Raw genomic sequence first — 23,057 nt, forward strand, 5'->3', positions numbered from 1 at the left:
ATCAAACTTATAGATTAAATATAGAAAAAATCAGTGTACACTTCTGTACTATATAAATAGGACGCTTCGATAGTTTTCTTACTTTAGTTTTGAAAGTGACAAAACGTTATACACTATGAAATGTAAGTAAATATTACCTATGTTGTCAGTTTATCTCTAAACCATTGTTGTTATTTCAGCTACAAGTTTAATATTTATCGCCGTCCTATTTGTTGGCAGCACCAGAGGTGAGTAAAAATATACTGAATTAGATTTTACAGTGTATTATAAGAAAATCTTCTTTAAGCAAAAAATTTTATAATAATTATTAGTAGACTTATCTATGCAAATAAAAATTATGAAATATGCAGTATTTTATGCAAAAATATGCAGTATTTTATGCAAAATATGCATATTTATCTAGAAAAGATGCGTTAAAAGTTTCTTGTTTGGTTTGTTTTTTGAAAATTGACTGAAAGCACTTGGACACTGAAGGATGATATTTTTCACCAGATGTGGTTTCTAGTTTTTCAGCTAAATGTTTCGCGGTTCTGACATGCTGATCTATTTGAAATATTTTTCAGATGAAATCTAAAATAGAATATAAATATTCTATAGTGCCTATTTTTAAAATCTAAGATTGTAGAAATAAACTAAAAATAAACCGTGTTTGCATAACAATTAAAATAAAATAATAAAATAATAAAATTAAAATCGGTGCAGTAATCTTAAAAATGTCAAATGTCAAGAAATGACTGTGCAAGAAGGAAGAATCCCCAAATATTTACAAAAAGCTCTTGGTCTTTTCTGTTTACATTTACAGTAAAAAAATACTGTGAGCATAAATTAAAAGCACTTAATTAAGTCCAATATATATGTAATTAAAATCCACAAGGAAAATAATTCCTGTAGCTGGCTGTATACCACGTATAACAAAAGAGGTTAGTCTTTGTATGTGGGTATATTTTATTTTATAAAAACCCTTAAAAGGGCAACATTACAAGCACGAACGTTTTCGGAACAACTGTTCCATCATCAGGTTTAAAATGCAGGTTAACATGCCTGAGCCACCAAAATATTTGGGTAAAAACCCTTTAAAATGAAAAATGTTACCAAAGACATTTGGTAACATTTTTCATTTTAAAGGGTTTTTACCCAAATATTTTGGTGGCTCAGGCATGTTAACCTGCATTTTAAACCTGATGATGGAACAGTTGTTCCGAAAACGTTCGTGCTTGTAATGTTGCCCTTTTAAGGGTTTTTATAAAATAAAATATACCCACATACAAAGACTAACCTCTTTTATATATGTAATTGTTTTTAGCAAAATAAAAGCAAACTATGCTATTGTTAGAAAAAAATGTTAGCGATCTTTCAGTAGACTATTGAATGATTTGAATGTTAAATAGGCATCCTGTTGTCATATCTTGGTTTTCTGCAACTTTTTTTTTAGGTTTAGTTCTTTTATTTTTTATTTTCAATATTTTAAATCTGTAATATATTGGAGCAGTCATCTTTTAAGCCGGATATACACATGCCTGTTACTAGCACAATGGCATACCAGTAACTAGCAAGCACCAGCTACTGTCCCCAAACTGGCAAGTGTGTACGTTAACTGGCATGCTACTTCCTGGTAATCGCAAATAATTTGATTTTTCTTGCTAGTATCATGCTGTGAGATGCAAGCCGCATGCGTGGTGAGTGTCACTGGCATGTGTAAATACGCGCTACCGCTAGGGGCATGCCAGTAGCTAGTAGAGAATTGTCAGATTTGTTGTGTTGGTGATAAAAATTGATCGTTTTATTTTTAAACTTGTTAATTTAGAAAATATTTCGTTAAGGTGATGAAAAAACCATCAAATTTATTACTATCTATAGAGAATTAGAGTGTGTTTTGAATTCTAAATCTCTTTCTTTCTTTCTCCCCTTCCTTTTACCCTAACAGGGTGTCGGATTTGGGCTAGCTATTTTAATTTCCATTTACCCACCTCTTCCATTCTTTTCTGTTTCCTGCCATTATTTTCAATTCCTCGAGTGATTTTTGTTTAAGTTTTCCCGCCTCTACTACTTGCTGTATCCATTTTTTTCTTGGTCTGCCTCTTTTTCTTTTTCCGATGTTTTTTGCTTCATAAATTTTTCTTGTTATTCTATTGGATTGCATCCTCATCAGATGCCCATACCAGTTCATTTGTCTCTTTGCTATTATCGGTTCCTGGTTGGCCATTCTCCTAATAGTCTCGTTGCTTAATCTATCCCATTTTGTCTTTCCAACTATCCTTCTTAGATATCTCATCTCCATTGCGTTTATCCTGCTCTTATGTTTTTCCAGAATTGTCCAGTTTTCACTTGCATAGAGCACAGTCGGTATCACTATTGTGTTATATATTGTTATTCTTGTTTCTCGTGCAAGTTCTCTTTTTCCCATTATTGGGGCTAACGCATAATATAACTTGTTTGATTTCTTTGCTCTATTTGTTATTTCCCAGTCTATTTTTCCATCATTAGTTATTATACTTCCCAGGTATTCGTAAGTTGTTACTATTTCCAATTCTGAGTTTTTACATTTTATCTTTATTTGATTATCTTCCTTATCTCCTTTGCCGCTGATTATCATTATCTTACTTTTTTCCTCGTTTATCTCCATTTTAAGTTCTTCTATTTGTTCTAGCCATATATCCATTAGTTTCTGCATTTTATTCTCGGAATCTGCTATTAGTACTATGTCGTCTGCATACATTAAGGACTCTATTGTTACCGGTTGTAATCTGCGGTAACCTATTATTGTCTGTAGTTGATTAGTTCTGACTCTAGTGTTTCTTATCAATTCGTTCATTACTATTATGAATAGCAAAGGGCTGAGACTATCTCCTTGTTTAATACCTCTCTTCCAATTAAATGCTTCCGATCTTTCCCCTGTTATTTGTACCCTTCCTTTTACCTCTTTGTAAGTACTTTCTATAATTTTTATCAATGCATTAGGTACGTTAATTTTCCTCAAGCATTTCCCTATAATATGTCTTTCTATCGTGTCAAATGCTGCTCTTAGGTCTATGAATGCTAATACTAGTTTTTTTCCCGTATCTATGCTTCTTTCTATTAGGTTTCTAAAGATATATATGTTGTCATTTGTCTGTCTTCCCGGTCTAAATGCCATTTGTTCTTCTCCCAATACCATTTCTACTTCTTGTCTCAGTCTCTTCTCTATTATTTTCGTATATATTTTAAAGCACACCGATGACAGGCATATTGCCCTTCTAAATCATCTATATAATAATAATAAAGTAGTCCGTGACAATGATTACACAAAAATTCAAGAGGGAATGGGTAAAGGTGTTACTATAAAGGAGGTAAAGGCCAAAATAAAAAATTTCTCCAAAAATTTCTCGCCTACCAATCCAATTTCTCACCAAAATGTCTCTCTTTTTTGAGTTCCGCTTCGGATTCATTATTAAATTTCTAACAATATCCGTGGTTATTAATAATATTTGCTTGTTGAATTCATTCCGAATACCTTAAATGGATCCCCTTTTTTTTGGAAACTCAAAAACTATTAATTACAAAACAAGTACTTTAGTTTCAAATAAAAACCATTCGATTGTTTAGGTACTAGCTCTGGCATGTGTAAAAATCTACTCTGCTTTTTTATCTTGCTAGTATACGCAAGCGAGCTACTGGCATGCCAATTACTAGCAAATGGGTTTTGTGCTAGACAGTTACTGGCCTGGCCCACAAACTGTCATACAAGTTACTTTCTTAATTTACTGGCATGTGTGTAGCTGACTTTATCAAGAGTATGAGTTCTGCTGCCGATATTGGCCTTATCATATTCATTATAACGACTATAATTATAATTATTGTGTTTTTAATGAACAAAAATCCAAGTTATGTTTACTCTATGTACTCTACCGGTTCACAACATAGACAAATTGATGTTGAAAACTGTTGAAAACAGTATTTTCAACACCTATCGTAACACGTTGCGTACCAAATTGGTCATGATTTTGGTATCATTTTGGTACCCAACCAGAACATCAGTATAGAGCTCGTAGATAGATAAAAATAACTGGGACATGAAATTATTATTGGCAGGGATAACCAGACTCATGACCTAAAGAGAAGAATCAGCCTTGGGTGGGCAGCATTTGGGAAACTGAGAGAAACTTTTAAAAGTGAGCTGACCACATGCCTAAAGAGAAAGGTATTTGATCAGTGCGTCCTCCCAGTCTTGACGTACGGAGCAGAAACACTTACCTTAACAAAAGCAGCAGCTACCAAACTGAGAGTCACGCAGAGAAGAATGGAGCGGTATATGTTAGGAATAACTCTGCAAGACAGAATAACCAACGAAGACATCAGGAGAAGAACCGGAGTCACTGACATCATCGAGAAGATAGTCAGACTAAAATGGAGATGGGCAGGACACATAGCCAGAATAACAGATGGGCGATGGATAAAGAGGTTATTGGAATGAAGGCCAAGGGAAGACAAGAGAAGCGTCGGTCGACCACCTATAAGATGGACTGACGATTTAAGAAGACTTGATAAAAACTGGATGAGAGCGGCGCAAGATAGACGGGGTTAAAAACATGAGGAATAGGCCTATGTTCAGCAGTGGACTCTTGAGGCTGGGTGATGATCGTAACATGTTGTACTAGATGTTACTTCATCCTATATATTTCTTACAAAATCTTCACACACAGCGCAGACTTGTGTTTTGTTGAGCGTCCATAATAGAAACTCTTGAGGATCAATATCGTTTGCTTTTTTATGATGCAACGAGTACAATATGAGCTATTGTTTCTTTCTTTATTTTTTTCGTCAACTCTATTGTAATGAAAATTGCAGTTTCTAATATACCTTGTAATTTTTAATATTGATAAGTGGTTTATTTAGAGTTTTTGTTTGTTGTTTAGCTCTTATTATGCAGAGTTGTTATTAATATTATGTTATATTCTTTAGCAGGAGATCCTGATTGCGAGAAGCAACAATATTGGCCTAATGTCTACGATTGTTCAAAGTACTACGAATGTAATACTGAGGGTGAGAAGGTTGAAATGCAGTGCCCAGCAGATCTTTTATGGAATCCCCTGCTAACGACTTGTGATCGCCCAGAAAACGTTGATTGTTGTAAGTAAACATATTATTTGAATTTTTAAACAAATGCTCTAATTAACAGTTCTTTTGGAAAATAAACGTAATCTAAATAACGTAAGCTATATATACATATACACTCATGGACAAAAATATCGAATATTTTGGAATTTTCCAATTTTTTTTTTGTAGTCACTATTATTACAAAATAATTTTAAATTATTGATAATACTCATATCGAAGGCTGATGAACTCAACTGGTTTGAAATATTTTGATGTTTATTTTGACGTTTATTCAGTGGTTAGTGTCATTCGTACATTTTATCATAAAAATCCTTCTTCACGTAATGGAAAATCATAATAGTTATTTTTAGTTTAATTTATTAAGTTTAATTAAATATTGTTTTAATTTAACTAAGTTTAAAACATGTATCTCACCAATTCGGCACTGCGATGAAGTCCAAGTAGCACATATTATAATTTTGTACGAGGAAGGATATGCACAAAAAGGTATCGCACGACGTCTTAGTAGAACTGAATCTATAATTTTAAATACTCTAAAAAGGTACCGCGAAACAGGAAATTTTGTACGAAGGTCTGGTCAAGGGCGCCCAAGGTGCACAACCGCAATCGATGACCATTTTTTGGTTCTTAATTCTACACGAAATCGTTCATTGACATAGATGCACCTCAGAAATGAGCTATTAAATGTTAGACAAGTTAATGTGAGTTCACAAACAGTTAGACGAAGATCAAAAGAAGCAAACCTACAGCCCAGAAGCCCTGCCAAAGTTTCACGTCTTCTCCAAAATCATAAAGCTAGTCGTTTGGAATTTGCAAGAACACATATTTAGTGGAATATCGACAACTGGAAAAAATTCTTTTCACTGATGAGACCAGAATCCTATTATGGAAGCCAGATGGTCAAAACTATGTCTACAGAAGAGTTGGAGAACGATTCGCCAGCTGCAGTCTCGCCCACACCGTTAGTTTTGGAGTTGATGGCATAATTCTTTGGGAAGGTATTAGTTGGGAGGTACATACCGCACTTGTGGAAGTGATTGGACGGATGACTGGTAATTCTTACGTTTAAAACACCCTGCAAGATCATATTTTGTCATATGTTGGTTATATTGGATATGAAAGATTCACGTTAATGCACGATAATGCTCGACCACATGCCGCGGCCATAGTGAGTAATAATCTTGATGAGGTCCAAATTCGAAGATTGGATTGGTCACCGTCTAGCCCGGTTTAAAATCCAATAGAGCACCTGTGGGATAAACGCAGCATACGACAAAGAAATCCCTTTCCAAATACGATAGAGCTTCAGCTTGCTGCACAGCATGAATGGAATGCAATTCCTCAAGGATATGTCCAAAATTGACTTGCAAGCATGCTGAGAAAGATGCAAGCAGTAATAAGAGCTAGAGGGGGGAGTCCTCGTTACTGATCATGCACTTCTTTCAGTTTAAACCAGTTATTTAAGCAATTTAAATTATCATTTAAGTTTAGAGTAAAATAACCTTATTTACCTAATATTAAACATTTGTTTTTTTCACAATTTTCTCCACATAAAAACTTAAAATTGTTAATTAAACATTGTTAAAATAAACTCTATTTTACAATAAACGACTTACTTGACCAGAATTTATTTTGAAAAAACAAAAATTTGAAAATTCCAAAATATTCGATATTTTTGTCCATGAGTATATATATATATATATATATATATATATATATATATATATATATATATAATATATGTATATATTATATCTTTGAACAGACTGAGTTAAATAAATTTTATGAAACTAATTTAGAAATATTATCTAATAAAGAGTGTAACACAGATTACAATCAGAGATATAAAAGTAAACTAGGGCAATAACGTTAGAAAATCATAAAACATTCTCATGATAGGAAAGATAAATCTTTTAATTTTTAATGTTTTAACTAAATTATAATAAAACGTCGATGCTGAAAATTATATCAGATTAAAAATGATTTTAGCTGATATATCATAAAGTATATATACCTATACATAAATAATAAATAAATAAGTATTCATTATAAGTGTATATCTGATTTTCATTTTACCAGTTCCACACACACACACAAATTATTTTAAGTGTAAAGTAAAGATAACGGATAAAGTTAGGGCTGCAGAGTCTAATTAAAGGGGCGCGCGCGGGTGCCAAAGATGTTCTGCGACAATTTACCACAACTATTTTTTTCTAACAAGAATTTTTCATATTGTAACGAAATATTTTGCCTACCATATAGGGTGTTATGAAAGGGGGTTGAAAATTGGGGACAAAAATGATTGGGGCAGAGATAGGGCAAGCAAAATAAACGAAACTTTTGCGAACAGCTCTCAGGGTTTATTTGGTGTAGCTGGATCGTGGATAAGTTAATGGCAAGGGGTTGGATTAGGGCAACTACAAAAACGAAACAAAGGGGTACTCACATGAATCTCCTGGAACAAATGGACAAACAAAACAAAAAAAGGACCTATAGCTATTTAAAATAAGGATGCCGATTCGAGGTACCAAAAAATTATAATGAACACAACAACAAGATAAATAAATAAAAAATGATTTAGAGAAATAATAATAAATTAGAGATAATCAAACATTTGTTATTGTCTCACCACAAACAGTTACAAAATATAAATGGCACAAAAATACTATATTAATAGTTACAAACATTTATACCAAAATAACAAAGAAGAATAACTTACATGTCCTATCCGTTTACAAACTCTGTTTAAAAGTGGGAGATGCTACAAAACTTACAAAAAAATGTAACTAGGCTATAAAATGTGGCAGAAATAAATTACTACAAATAAAGAATTATCTTTTTAGATGAAACTAAGTAGAGAGGTTAACCTTCTTTAAAAACAAAACAAAACTAATGTCAAAAAAATAATAAAGCCAGCCGTTATATGTCAACATTAAATTTTAAAACACAGAACAAATAAAATGACAGCAATGGCCACACCCTAAAATTTACAATATTAATTATTACAAATTAAATTGTTATGTAAGCAAATTATTATTAAAAAACGGCTATCTTCACTTTAAAAATTCAAACAAAAAAGTTACCTAAGTTTCACTAAAATGCACTTGAGTTGTAAACTGGACTTCACTGGACTTCTGGGAGAACTGGACTCAAACCGAACAAAGAAAACTGCATCCATAGTCTGGAACGACGACCAGGGACAAACAAAACGAGGATGGAACAACGATTCTTCCAAACCTTACTTAAACTGAAACTACACATTGAATTGCTACTATTAACTGCCACAAAACTACTTATTTTCCATAAAAAGGGACAGAAAACGAGAAAATATTTTAAATTTGAAGCAAAATTTGGACAAACGCTGGAAGCAGCTGTCCCTGACAACGCCTCAGCGAGAGTGTCGCAATTATCTTTCCGGCAAAAACTTCTCAGCGATCTAAATGGATGTTTATTTGAAAATCAATATCGAGCGGTTTAGCGATCAAAGAATATGCGTCTGTGAAATATAAACATATAAATATAAATATAAACTCTAAAAATGTGTTTATAACTCGGCGACGCAAAAAGGAATTGGAAGAATGCGGTGTTTTAATAGGTACGATAGGAAATGAAAAACACTAAAAATATTCTTTGGTGTTTTAATACATATACGAGGGGATTTCAGTATATACCACGGAATTTACAAATGCTACAATATATTGTCTTATATATTTCCATACATCTTATTATCATATTATATAAAACAGCTCTTCAGGCCTGGAGACCCATGGCTTTATTTTTTTCACTATTTTTTTCCACTTATCTCTGTTTTTCATCTTTCTCTCTCAGCAAGATATTCTAATTACATGGGTTTTAACCTCTTCACTTCACTTTGTTTTTAGTCTTTCTCGTCAGTTTTTTTTTTCACCCGCTCCCCTTGTTAATACTTTATTTGGATATCTGTTTGTGGAAATTCTGTAAACGTGTCACATCCAACGTGCCTTTGTGCTTTTACTTTTTGTATGATCTTTGATATTGGTTGTAGAGCTCCATTACTTCCTTATTTGTTCTTCTTCTTCATACGATGTTACTGTCCTTTGTTTCTCCATATATCTTGCGTAATATCTTTTTTTCCCATTGTTCCAATTCTGTGTTTTTTTTTTGGCTTAACACACAAGTTTCGCTGCCATATATAACCGAAAGTTGCACAATCGTTTTGTAAATCCTTATTTCGTGTTCCTGGATATTAACTTAGATTTGGTCATTCTGTTTCGTGCTTTAACAGATTTATTTCCTTTAGTAATTTTTTTTCTATTTTAGAATATTCGTCGCCTCTATTTGTAATCGTCACTCTAAGGTATTCGAATGGATCCACTTTTTCAAAACAATATTCTCTACTTCCACTACTTCTTCTTAGTTTATATTTGGACTCTATTTTCTTTGCTCTCATTTCAAAGTATTTTGTTTTTGTTTTCATTTTTACATATTCCGAACTTTTTCAATATTTTTTATATATTTTTTTTAATATTCTTATATTATATTCTGGTTTTAATCTCGTAATCAATGCAATATTGTCTCCAAAAGCGATAACTTGGTGTCTCTTGTAGTATATTATATCATCGGTCTCTACAGTACTTTGTCGTAATAAAGCTTCTAGGATAAGGTTGAAGAAAGTTGTGGACAGTGGAACTTCTTGTCTGAATTCCTTCCTTACCGCGAATCTGATAACCTTCCTTTCAGGATCCCTTTTTTTAATGTTCCTTTTAAGGTCATAATTTTTAATAACTTAATAAGTTTGGTAGATATTTTTAACAGATCTATCGCTTTGTATAGTTTTCTCTATCGATTGAGCCGAATGTCTGCTTAAAGTCTATAAACAGAATGTGCAATGAGCTGTTATGCAAAATTTGTTTTATCGTAAAAATATAATTAGTTGTAGACCTTTCTCTTCTAAATTATTCCAGATATTCACCTATTATTTTAGATTCATGTTTTGTTAGACAGCTTCTTATTAAAAAAGTCAATATCTTATATGCTACGTCCAATAAAGCAATTTCTATATATAGGGCTTTATCCTCTTTTTGTGGATCAGACATTTGGATGCATTTTTCCAGCCTTGTGATAATTTCTTATTTTTTCAAATTTTTTTTAGTTTGGTTACTCGTTTGAACAATATCTGTCCACCTTGTTTAAATATTTCTGCTGTTATACCGTTTTCTCATGGAAACTTCTTATTCTTTAGCTGCTTTATCATATCCTCTATTTCCTTATCTGCTGTTTTGTTTATTTTGGCTTCATTATTGCTTTGCTCCGGTACGGTTTGTAATTGTATTTCATTGGTATTTTCCTCTAGGTACAGCTGTTCCTCAAAGTATTCTGCTCACCTCTACAGTTTTCTTGGTAAGTTACCTATTAGCGTGCCATCTTTACTTCTGCAGCAGCATGCGATTCAGGAACAAGTAGCTTTATTGACTTTGACTTCTTGGTAAAAATTCTTAATCTCTTTGTTTATCATATGATTTTCCATGTCTTGTAACTTTATTACCCAGTATTTCCGTTTCTTTTTTCTGCAAGTCAGTTTTGCTTTTTTCTTTGCTGCTTCATAGCTTTTGCTGATTTTTGTTGTATTTAGTGTATTCATTTGTATTTTAGCTTCTAAATCCATTTTATATATATTTATCGATCCAATCTTTACTGTTTCCTTTGCTTATTTTTTCCAATGTTTTTTTCTGCCTTTTCGTTATTTCTGTTTGTGTTTTTTCTTGGTCAGTATTTACATTTGGAATTAAAGCTTTTTTACATTAAAACGCTTGGTTGGATTTAGCAAGCGAGCAGTTTGAGAACAGTTAGACTTGCATATATGTACCGATCTTTACAAGGCTTGTTTTTTAATCCAAACGATAAAGTATATTATTTTTAGTCGAGGTACATATAAATATATATATATATATATATATATATATATATATATATATATATATATATATATATACTGTAACGATATATTTTTTGCCTACCACATGGGGTAATATTATAAGGGTTAGAAGATTGGGGATAGAAATTACTGGGGGTGGAGATAGGGCAAGCAAAATAATCGTTACTTGTGCGAATGGCACTCAGAGTTTGTTAGGAGAGCTGGGGTCGTGGGTAAGTAAATGACAAAGGAGTAAACAAATCACTACAAAAATATGAAACAAAAGGTAATGAATCTCTTGGGACAAACAAAACGAAAAGAAACAGGAAACACCTCTAGTAATTTTAAAAAGGGCGCCACTTCGAGGTGTCTAATTATAACCATTACAACAGCTAGTTGTAACTATCGAAATAATTATTAGAAATGCAAAACATATTTTTTTCAAATGAAACTCAAAAAAGGGTTAGTTAAAAAAAATAAACAAAATGTTAAGAAAAAAATTTAACATTTATTGTGTCTTACCACAAACAGTTACAAAATAGACAAACAAATTTAGTATATGAATAGTTATCAAGTACAAAAATATAAAGAAAAACTTACATGTGTCATCTGTTTACAAATTCTGTTGCTACAAAACTTACAAAATTGCATGGAGGTTAACCTTTATAAAAAACAAAACAAATCAATATCAAAAATACTAAAACGAGCTGTCATAAATTAACAATAAATTTAAAACAACAATTAAAATGACAGCTAAAGTTAAAACCTAAAATTTACAATTTTTTTAAAAAACAAAAATTTAAATTGTTACAATTTTTCACAAAAATTACACTTGAGCTGTAAACTGGACTTCTTAAAAACTCAACAATGGCTAGGAATCTCTGACACACGAACAAAAAGGAAATTGGGTCACTGGAACACAAACCTTGAAAACTAAACTGGACTTGGCTTCTTAAAAACAGGAATAGGTACAACTGAATACAATGGCAATATTTCAAAACTCACTTAAAACTGTAACTGAACTCTTAAACTGCTATTATATTTTACATATTCTTTATAAAAAAAGACGAAAAACGAGGAACATTTCAAATTTGACGTAAAATTTGGACATAACGCTGAAGACCACCGCTCTTCACCGCGGCTCCAACGAAAGTGACGAAATTATCTTTAAAAATTGATCGCATAAGTTGGAATAAACAAGCGATGGTCGAAACGCAAATCATTTATTAAAAAACGCAATATCAAGCAGTTCGAATAAAACATTAAAAGAAATACCGAGGAAGTAACATCTGTAAAATATAAACAAACTATAAAATGGTTTATATTAACTTGAGCCGACCCAAAAAGGAATTGAAAATACTTTTTGCGTATTTTAACTTGTAAGATAGGAACTGAGAAACATTAAAAATATTCTTTAATTTTTCAAACATATATATGGGTATTTCGGTTTATCACATATACGAGGGGATTCTCAAATGTTACAATACAATTTTATGGAAATAGCGTATAAGTCATAATAGCAGTCCAGCCTTCAGTTAATCGTATTGCAACTTTTTTAATACAATTAATTCGCTGGTTACTTTGTCTGGTTCGCTTGTTCTACTAGTATTTGATAGTTTTGACAATAATGTTTTGTAAATTTTTAAATAGACTATGCCACGTGCTATTCTTTTCTTTAGTTCCTCGATTTCAAGATATTTGTTGTAATTATTTTATTTTTTAATCTGGACTTGACTAGACTTCTAATTTTTCTTGGATTAATTTTGGTTTATTCTCTATTTTTATTTGTCCTGTTTAGCTTAATGTTCATTAGTCAGAAGGTTTGATCAGTCAACCAACATTATCTACGATTATTGACATTTTTAATTTTTTGTCATTTCTTACATGTTAGTTCTGACCTTTCTAAATATTAACAATTCTGAAAGTAAACTCAAAAGAATAAAATAGAGATGCTGGAAGTCGAAGTTATACTCGAGAGTATACAGGGTGGTCCTTAAGTAATTGTACAAAAAGAAACAGTAGATTCTACACTTTAAAATATTACGATTTAAGCTAAATTACTTTAATAAAATGTTGATATTAAGAAAGATACAGGGTGTTAAAGTGCAAATTAAAAATTTTATTTTTGGCTATAACTTTCATGTTTGTAAACATTTATGCATAAAAATTTACAACTGGGTACTTTTAAATATAAGAAATTATAATTTGATGCACACTTTGATGTAGCGGATAGAGGGCGCCACATATGCCACATATGTGGCATAAATTTGCACTTAACTTTTTTGCTCTTTGAGTGAACTGTATTTGTGATACAAAATATTAAAGATACATTATTTCAACAAAAAAAAGGTATACTTGTTAATAACTTTTAAACTCAATAGTTTTCGAGATAATCGCATTTTACAAATCAGCTGCATATTTCTGAGTTAAGGCAATTACCCCAAGCAACGAAGGAAAAATAGACAAAAACATTAATAAATCTAAATTTTGGTGTAAAATACCAATAACTGAAGTTAATAGTTAACGAAATATTAATTAAAATAAATATATCAGCAGGATAATTAATAATAGGATATGACAAAAAACAGAATAATAGGATTTTACATCAAACATTTTATATTTTATGTTAAATTAAAGTCGTAATCAAAACATTTTGTTTACAAACCAAATTAAGAAATAGTTAAACTAAATTACTAAACTTTTTGTTAAAGTAAGTGTTCGATATGTCTACCATTTTCATTAATTCATTTGTCAATATATTCCATAAAAATCATCTCATATTAAATAGCATCATTGGTTCTAAAGAAACTGTTGCAGTATTTATTTCTTCCCATATTTGGTTGCAAATGTTTATGGCATTCTTATAGACACGTTGTTTTAATACGCTCCATACACCAAAATCAAGCGGATTAAATTCTGGGCTACGTGGTGGCTATAATGTATAATGGACGAATCTATATCCAAATCTTATAGTATATTATGTCGCAAAGGTTAAATAATGTATTAAACTGTGATGTATCTCATTCATTGGTTACTGATATACACTCATATAAGCTTACGAGTAACTATAATTACATATCGAACAAATGGACTATTATGATAATGATGATAATATTATGAACTAACGAACTAATATTATGCTGAACTAAATTGCCGTTTGCTGTTTGTTTACTATATTTATAACAATATCGGATATTAGGCCAACGATGATGTTTTTGTAAAAATGCTGAGTCTTTAAGGTAAGATTTGTAGCAAAAGTATTATGAAACAAGACACGTGTGTTATTTCATACTTGTGCTTTAGTTTCCATTTGTCATAATAAAAATGGGTAAACAACAATTTACGTAATGAATAATAAGTATTATTTTGGGTTTTTTTATAAATTAAATAATTATATCAATATCTCACCACATTGCCAAGGAATATGACTGCCACGTCCAATCCAACGTTCAGAAAAGGTATATTTAACTATGTTCTCAACGCCTTCTCTCTAGAATGTGGTGGTGTACCATCTTACATAAACCATATATTTTGGTTTTTCAGCATTTTACAATAGGGAAAAAGTAATATAACACCAGTAGGTATAGAAATTTAAGAAGCGATAGAAAAGGGAAATTGTATACATGATGACGGCCAGCGTCTGAATACGGACACGGCACCTAAAGAAGAAGATGAAGAATATTTTCTCCAATAAGACATTTAGCAGCCATAACAAAAATTTTGTAATATTACATTATCATCTTTGAGTTGTTTTAATAAGAATAAACTATGAATTATGCTTATCTACAGGTATTGAGTGCTTTACCGCACAAATATCACAACTAAGAATTATGAGGCAGCTGACTTATAAAATGCGATTATCTCGAAAACGGTTAAATTTTGAGGTTACTAACAAGTATACCTTTTCTTTGTAAAGATAATGTATGTTTAATATTTTTTAACACAAATAGAGGTAAATTTAAGAGCAAAAAAGTTAAGCGCAAGTCTATGCCACACCTGTGGCATATGTGGCGCCATCTATCAGTAACATTAATTTATGTATAAAATTATAATTTATCCTACTTAAAAGCGTCCAATTATAAATTTTTGTCCAAAAATATTTACAAACGTAAAAGTTATAGCGAAAAATAGAATTTTAAATTTCTACTTTAACACCCTGTATCTTTCTTAATATTAACATTTTATTAAAGCAAGTTGGCTTAAATCGTAATATTTTAAAGTGCAGAATCTATGGTTTCTGTTTGTACAATTACTTTAGGACCACCCTGTATAAGGATACTTTTAAAACATACCACGAAGTGTACATCGGTCAGACAAAAAGAAATCTCAAAAAACGTAAAACTGTTATAGAGCTAGTTGTGGAAGATCAAAAGAGAGGTTACCTAAAAAATAGAATAATAAAGTGAAATGGATACGAACTTACGTCGAAAGAATAACTTACAGGAGAAGAAGTCTACTTTGAGATATTGTAAGAAGAAAAATGCATATTTTATAAAAAAAAAACTGTTTTCCATTTCCCAATCAGTCACTAATAAAATATGATAAATTTAATCATACCTGCACTATAAACATTCGCAAAATATTGAAATATAAACAAAACAAAACAGTAGAAAATTAGACTTTGTAACTCTAATGTATATTATTTAGTTTTAGTTTCGTATACAGATTATTACCATACAAAATGGTTAATTTTTAATAATTATTCGTTTGAGGTTAAATATTAAACATAATCTGTGGAGATGAAAAAACTCTGGGCTTTTATGTTTTATGTTATAATATTTTGTGGAAATTTTCAATAATCGCCAATTCCATAAATACTTTATACAAAATAATAGAGAAACAAATTGGTATTAAATGCACTAATATGGAAATATGGTAATTAGTGTAATTAAAAAAAAAATAATTTTTGCATTAACTCTGACTTTAATATTACTGGTAAATAACGTGATGAATATGTATAATATCAAGTAAAAAGAATAGCAAAAATTAAATATATTAATCTATCTTAGTCCAACATCAATTTTTCGGGAAATACTCGTATTTTACTATAAAAGTCATTTTATAAATTTAATTAACAAATAAATTTAATTGATTTAAAATCAATTTTATTTCAAAAACAATATTGTATGATATAATACTAATTAATACTTTTTTTTTAGCATGGACCGTTGGCCGTAAGTATATACTTCATTTATTTTGATCTTAAAATTTAAGAAAATAATATCATAAATGAAGACACCGATGTAAAAAGAAGCAGCTCCACTTTATAATTTTTTTCACGAAAAGCTAAAACTGATTTATTATAAATTATATTAATTTATTTGTTTTATTGATATGTAGAGGTCACATATGGTACATTATATAAATAATATATTCACAAAAAAATGGTCATTTGGAAATTTGATTGAATAGTAATATCAAACACAAATTTAAATGCGATTTATTAACGAAAATTTGATCAAAAGTAATAAATAAACATTAATTATTCAAACAATTATTCATCTGTAAAGCTATATTATTTCTGGTGAGTTGGTTTCTCTTCTCCTTGACATTTCAACTAGTCGTAAAACTATTTATAATATAAATTGGTGATCAGGACCAGATACTAGAAAGATGGACAGAAAACTTTAAGGAAAGGTTGAGGCAGGGCTCTACGAATCAGAAATCCAACTCAAGGACATTGACGACAAAATAGAGAAAGATAACATCCCAATAGAGGTAGAAATCATCCAAGCTATACAAAAATTGAAAGAAAACAAAGCTCCTGGCACAGATGGCATTCCTTGAGAACTTTTAAGACATGGCAATAAAAATCTGACATACTGTAAATATATAGACTGGTAGAACTGATCTAGAAGCAAATAAAGTTGTCAGAAAACTGGAATGTAGGTATAATTACCTATCCACAAGAAAGGAGATCGAGCAATATTTAACAACTTTAGAGGAATAACCCTCCTAAACGTAACATACAAAATATTGGCATACATTTTTACGACCGACTATCGGGATATTGTGAAGACATGATAGGTAAATATTAATGTGGGTTTCGTAAAGAAACATCAACGACCGATCAAATATTCCTTCTAAGGAAAGCTCTGGAAAAAACATATAAGTATGGCATTGATACTCATCACCTGTTTGTTGATTTTAGATGTGCCTATGATAGTGTTGAAAGAAACGCACTGTACAAGGCCATGATAGAATTTAGCATACCAGTACACTTAGTAAAATTGGTGAAAGCGACCCTCTCAAGAGTCGAGTGTAAAGTTAGAGTGTAGAACGGAATTTCCAGAACGTTCCAGTCTCTGGAACGTCTAGAAAAGCTCAAGCCAAAAAATTGGCTTGGGCATATTTTGGTAGAAATTCAGTTATATTTAAATCGCATTGTATAAAAAATCGTATAAAACTTAGGTCACTGTTTGGTTTTCTTTATGGGGTCCAAACAATTTTGTTGCTGTGAGACATGTGCATCTGTTTAAGGGTTTTTATCTGCTCGTTCTATCGAGCGCTTCGCTCAGTGATATCATAGGGGCGTTGCCACAGTCTATTGTTTCGTTTCTTCGCTGAATGAGTCTTGGTTGAATACTTTTTCATACTTGTTACGAACAACAACAGTTACGAACTGTTTCCTTCAGCTCCTTGGTATGTTCTGCTTAGATACCCTCTTCAAGATTTGTACGATAGTCCAAAAGTAGTTTTGGATGGTAGATATTTTTTTACAAGTGTGTTGTATTCTCTCGATTACAAAGCAATTATTGGGGTTCTAGGCGCGTTTCCAGATTTTGTTGTTAAACGAACGTCGCAATCTTGTGTCGGTTATCATCACTAGTGGGTTGATCTATACCTATTTTTCCAGCAGCTGACCATTTGCATCGGCTTCATTATAGTGTGACTGTTAAAATTCTCAACTATGAACTGAATTTTCTATTTCCGAAAGTTTTACGGCTGGATGGATGCTATGGGAGCTAAGATGGATGATACCAACGCTGGGTTGGGAAATTACGTCTTCTTTGGTCGTAAAATAATAATATTAAATTAATAATGTGAAAGTTACATATATTGGTATTTTAGCTTTATCACTAATTGATTTACTTACTTTAACAAAAAGCAAACTAAATTACCTAATTGCAACTATCAATTTTCAGCTACACAACCAACAACGCCACCAACAACACCGACAACTACACCAACTACAAGAGCAACAACCTTACCAACAGTAGATCCAAGTCTTCGATGTGATAAGGACGGCGAATACTTTCCAGACACAACCAATTGTCAAGCATTTTACGAATGTATTGATGGAGTAAAACAACATGATATATGTCCTGATCCTCTTTTGTGGAATGTTCATATACCTGGATGTACTGTTGATTCTGACTGCTGTAAGTTTTAATTTAACATACTAAAATAAAGATCATAAGTAATGAATTCATCACGACGTTTACATGTCTATTAAGAAAACTTTTAAGGTATAAAAGGTCTAGAAAGAAGGTACTAAGGGTACTCTATAACCCATTTTTTCTATATATAGTCCTAAACTAGTAGTTTTTGTATTAATGCAACTATAGGTATTTTTTGAGTACAACTATTTTGCTTCTTTTCTATGTTGAACTGAAAATTGAAATGTGCAAATGAACGTATTTTTATTTAAAATCGTAGTTATTTAATAGTAAAAAATCTAATCTAAAATAGGTGGAGATAATCACTTGCAAAACTAAAGCGTGAACGCTATTAGCATCTGCAGCTTTTAATTAATTAAGAACGCACTTGTACACACTATGTACGATATGCAAGTTTTAGTAGAGCCAACTTCTCTGCATTTACCTCGAATAATAGAAAATGCGGAAGCTGTAGAAAGGGTAGCACTTATATGCAGAGGAATTGGACATGGAACATGTTAGACTAAATGACAATGGGTGGATTAAACGCATAATAAAATATCGTTTTAGCATACAGGGGGGGAAGACCCCCGACAAGGTAGACAGGTGATATAAGGGGAGTCACAAAAAACTGGATTTATATGACACAAAATATGTTACACTAATTCTACTATTCAAAAAAGGAGATAAAAAACAGCCAGAAAACTACAGAAGTATAAACTTGTTAAATACTACGCTAAAACTTACAACTAAAGTTTTACAAGTGCTAATAAATTAGAGGATAAGTTTAGCAGATAAACAACAGGAATTTCATAGTCTAAGATCGTTATCAAATGCAATATTCGCTATAAAGCAAATTACTGAGAAATTAGTAGAGTATAATAGACCAGCATTTCTGTGTCTGATTGACCTAAAGAACCCGTTTGACAGAGTAAGACTCAAAGATGTAATCGATCTTCTTTATAATAGAAAAGTTTTCCTAAATAATATAAAAACTATCAAAAACATCTACCAAAGCAACAAAATGGAAGTCAGAATATAGACAATTTACAGAACCTATAGAAATAGTCAGCGGAATAAGACAAGGGACTTCATTGACCCATGCTCTTCAATTTGATCATGGATGAAATCACCAAAAGCGTTAACAAAGGAAGGGGATACAGAATTGGAAACTAAAAAATAAAAATACTCTGTTTAGCAGACGACGCAATATTGATAGCCCAAGATGAAGATAGTCTGCACAAACTGGTCCACAGATTTAACATAAGAGCAAAAGAATTTAATCTGGCAATCCCATCTCAGAAAACTATAACAATAGTAGTCAGCAGAGAACCAACCAGATGTAAAATAGAAATGGCATCAGTATTGAACAAGTGATGCAAATAAAATACCTGGGACTTACACTGTCTAGCTATAGAGACCTGAACAAAGAAGTCAGAGATCAACTACAAAAAGCAAGTAGACTGGCAGGATGAAGTCAAGAATTTATAAAGTAAGTGTAGGGCCAATAATGGCATATGTCTTAGAAACAAGACCCGACACAGCCACAACGGAAAGGCTATTGGAAACGGCATAGATAAGAGCACTAAAAGGAATTACAAGAAAAACGCTGAGAAATTAAAAGAGAAGTGAAGACATGAAAAGAAAATGTAAAGTGTATAAATGAATATACACAAAATAGAAAAAAAAAGAATGGAGTAACCACATAAGCAGAATGGAGGGGACCCGTGTTGTCAAAATAGCAAGAGATAATATAGAGTGACAACGTTCCATAGAAGTATTTATCCGCCAAAGAACAAGCAGAATTGCTTAAAAAGAGGAACAAGAAGAAAATGAAGAAAATATGTAACAGTACGACAACAGAGAGAAGTATATAGTCAACATGGTCGCTATGTAATAATAATGATGACGATATGCAATATATTATTATCTTAGGTTAGCGACTTAAGTGGTTCTTTGAAGTAATCTCGGGAACTGTTCACTTACAAAGTGAGAGGATACAGTAGAATTGATACTTTATTTAAGTTCTTTAATTCGAGTTTTACGTTCACCTTCAGAGACAAAAAATGTTTATTTTACCTATTAATCGATGTAAGTAAATGACACATCTAATTATTTATTTATTTGACCCAATTGGCAATTTATTTTTAATCTTTTTTAAGCAGCCAAACGCTACTAAAATTTCAGGCAATTTCAATACAAGTTGTTTTAATTTGTGAAATCAACTCATTTCTTTTCTATATTTTTTTCTTTTGTAAAACTATAGATGAGAGTTCTAGTTTTATAAGTTTTAAAATTAATTTTAAGCTTACTGCAAATATAAAATTTTCCGAATTGCGGACCAGCAAAAAATGTGTTTAGAATTTATTTTATTTTAAAGTTTTGGTTGGTTTGGTCTATGTAAATCAAGACAGGGTGTCAAGTATCCCCCCGTTAACGACTATTGAGATCCAAGCAAGCAAACATAAAATCCAAAAACATGGCAGCATAGTACGAATTGCTACCTGGAACGTACGCAGCTTATTTATGTCGATGACTAAAGATGACCTGTTTTAGGAAAACAAAAAACAAAATATGGATACATCTATTATTCGATTACTAATCTGACATTATACATATGTTGATTCTTCTCCTGATCTCTGTGTGATTTTTTGATTAAATAATTTTCTCTTCACGCATGCGGCAGCTCACTTTTAAAAGCTTCTCTTAGTTTTTACATAATGCCCAAATAAGACCGATTGTCATCAGAACCTGTCATCAGATATGCAGATGACACCATAATATTTGCTAACAACTTAGAAGACCTACAAAGTTCTTATGAACAAAATCACGTATTACAGTCAACAATATATACTCAATATAAATGTTAAGAACACAAAGCTTATAATAATTAGCAATAAAAGGATAACAGAAGGTCAACTCTACGTCAACTAATCCCTTGTAGAAAGATTGATGCACTACAACTATCTCGGCACCATAAAAAATGAAGAATGGACCAACAACCAGGAGATTAAGCGTCTTCAAGCGTCACAACCTCTCTCTTGATACAAAAGTAAGAATGCTGCCATGCTACGTCTTCTCTGTCTTTTTTTATGGTGTTGAATTGTAGACCTTGAATGAAGATATGTGCAGAAAATTGGAAGCATTTGAGATATGGCTATATCAGAGAATACTTAAGATCCCGTGGGCTGACCGAGTCACAAATGAGGAGGTCCTCAGAAGAATGAATAAGAACCGAGAGGTACTGATCAGCATAAAATCTCAAAAGTTGCGATTCTTCGGACATATTATGCGAAATGAATCCAGATATGCTCTCCTTCAAGCTATCCTGCAAGGAAAAATAGTTGGAAAACGAGGTCCGGGAAGAAGAAGAACATCTTGGTTAAAGAACCTTAGAATCTGGTTCAATACAACATCTGTGCAGCTTTTCCGCGCTGCTGCAGATAAGATAAAGATTACGATGATGATCGCCAATATTCGTAACGGATATTCACATTAAGAAGAAGAAAAAGAACGATTCTTCTCTTCAGCTCATGAATGTGATTATATCTACCAAACATAATCTTATGTTTTAGGTATTTATGTTTGTCTACGAGTTCTATTTTTTGTCCACCAATTTATGGTAGTTTAACCACATATTTGTCTGGTACCTAAATTGTTATTTGTACTGTATAACTGTATAACTTGTAAACAGCGAAACCGGCCGCCCAATCTTTGTCTTAATAAATACCTATAACAACTTAACACGGATTTACAATTTCCTGAAACCTTCCTTTATTGGCTACTGCGCCAAATAATTCTTCGACTGTGGTACCACACCATTGTCTAATATTACGCAGCCATGAAAGTTTCTTTCGACCGATCCATCTCTATTCCTCCACTTTTCCTTGCATTATAAGGCGAAGTAGATGGTATTTGAGGCCTCTAATTACAGGGACAAAGTATTCTGTTTTTCTTTATTTTATGAAATTTATGATCCGACGTTCTGAATTTATAATTTTAAAAACATCTTCATTGAAGGTGTATGAAACGCTTAATATTTTTCGAATCAGCCAATGGCACTACAATTTAAATGCTTCTAATTTGTTCAGCATTGTGGTTTTTAATGTTTATGACTCATAGTAGAATAAACCGTATATAACATTTTAGAACATTCTTGCAAATATGCTTCGACCGATTTCTGTTACATAAAACTGGATTTTAGATCATAGAAGCATTACGTGCTGGTAATTATCTCTAATAAAATTTACAATTTATATTTATTCAGCTGCCAAGGTATTTCAAATGGTTTACACGTTTTGTCTCCTCTCCATTAAGCAAAAGCAGACCTTCATCTACATTAATCTTTCCAACCGCCATCCATTTTATCTTTGAGATGTTAATTTTAAGGTTTCTCAGATAACTTGCTTCATTGATTCGATTTACTAATGTCTGGAGATCTTGTACATTTTTGCAAGAACGGCTGTTAAATTGATACAGTATTTAAAATAAATAATTTTTAAATTAATGTAACAAAAATTCCTAACCAAAAATTAACAGCGTATCATTTGTTTCAGCGCAAGTTTATGGTACAACACGTAAGTAAATATTTTTTTTTATTAAATTTGCAAATTTATAATTTGCTATTACAAGCTATTAGTAATGTGAGTATTGCAAATGCATAAGAAAAGAAATTATCCACTGATAACATT

The 23,057-nt window shown here is 31.6% G+C and overlaps 2 protein-coding genes across 3 annotated transcripts in view; one reads left to right on the forward strand and one right to left on the reverse strand.

Moving 5' to 3' along the window:
- LOC140441766 (neuroligin-4, X-linked-like) overlaps nucleotides 1–23,057 on the reverse strand; it is a 960,081-nt gene that overhangs the window by 852,698 nt on the left and 84,326 nt on the right. The window lies entirely within an intron of this gene.
- Nucleotides 17–23,057, forward strand: part of LOC140441764 (peritrophin-44-like) — a 66,795-nt gene continuing 43,754 nt past the window's right edge. The window contains exons 1-6 of one of the 2 annotated variants that reach the window (XM_072532670.1): nucleotides 17–122; nucleotides 180–227; nucleotides 4,939–5,106; nucleotides 16,147–16,161; nucleotides 18,133–18,369; nucleotides 22,923–22,943. In XM_072532670.1, coding sequence (XP_072388771.1) covers nucleotides 116–122; nucleotides 180–227; nucleotides 4,939–5,106; nucleotides 16,147–16,161; nucleotides 18,133–18,369; nucleotides 22,923–22,943 — 496 coding nt within the window. In that variant the 5' untranslated portion in view covers nucleotides 17–115. The remainder of the gene's footprint in view (nucleotides 123–179; nucleotides 228–4,938; nucleotides 5,107–16,146; nucleotides 16,162–18,132; nucleotides 18,370–22,922; nucleotides 22,944–23,057) is intronic. The other variant, XM_072532671.1, reaches the window with a different exon arrangement.

The sequence above is a fragment of the Diabrotica undecimpunctata genome, chromosome 5 (genome assembly GCF_040954645.1).
Source record: "Diabrotica undecimpunctata isolate CICGRU chromosome 5, icDiaUnde3, whole genome shotgun sequence".
NCBI lineage: Eukaryota > Metazoa > Arthropoda > Insecta > Coleoptera > Chrysomelidae > Diabrotica > Diabrotica undecimpunctata.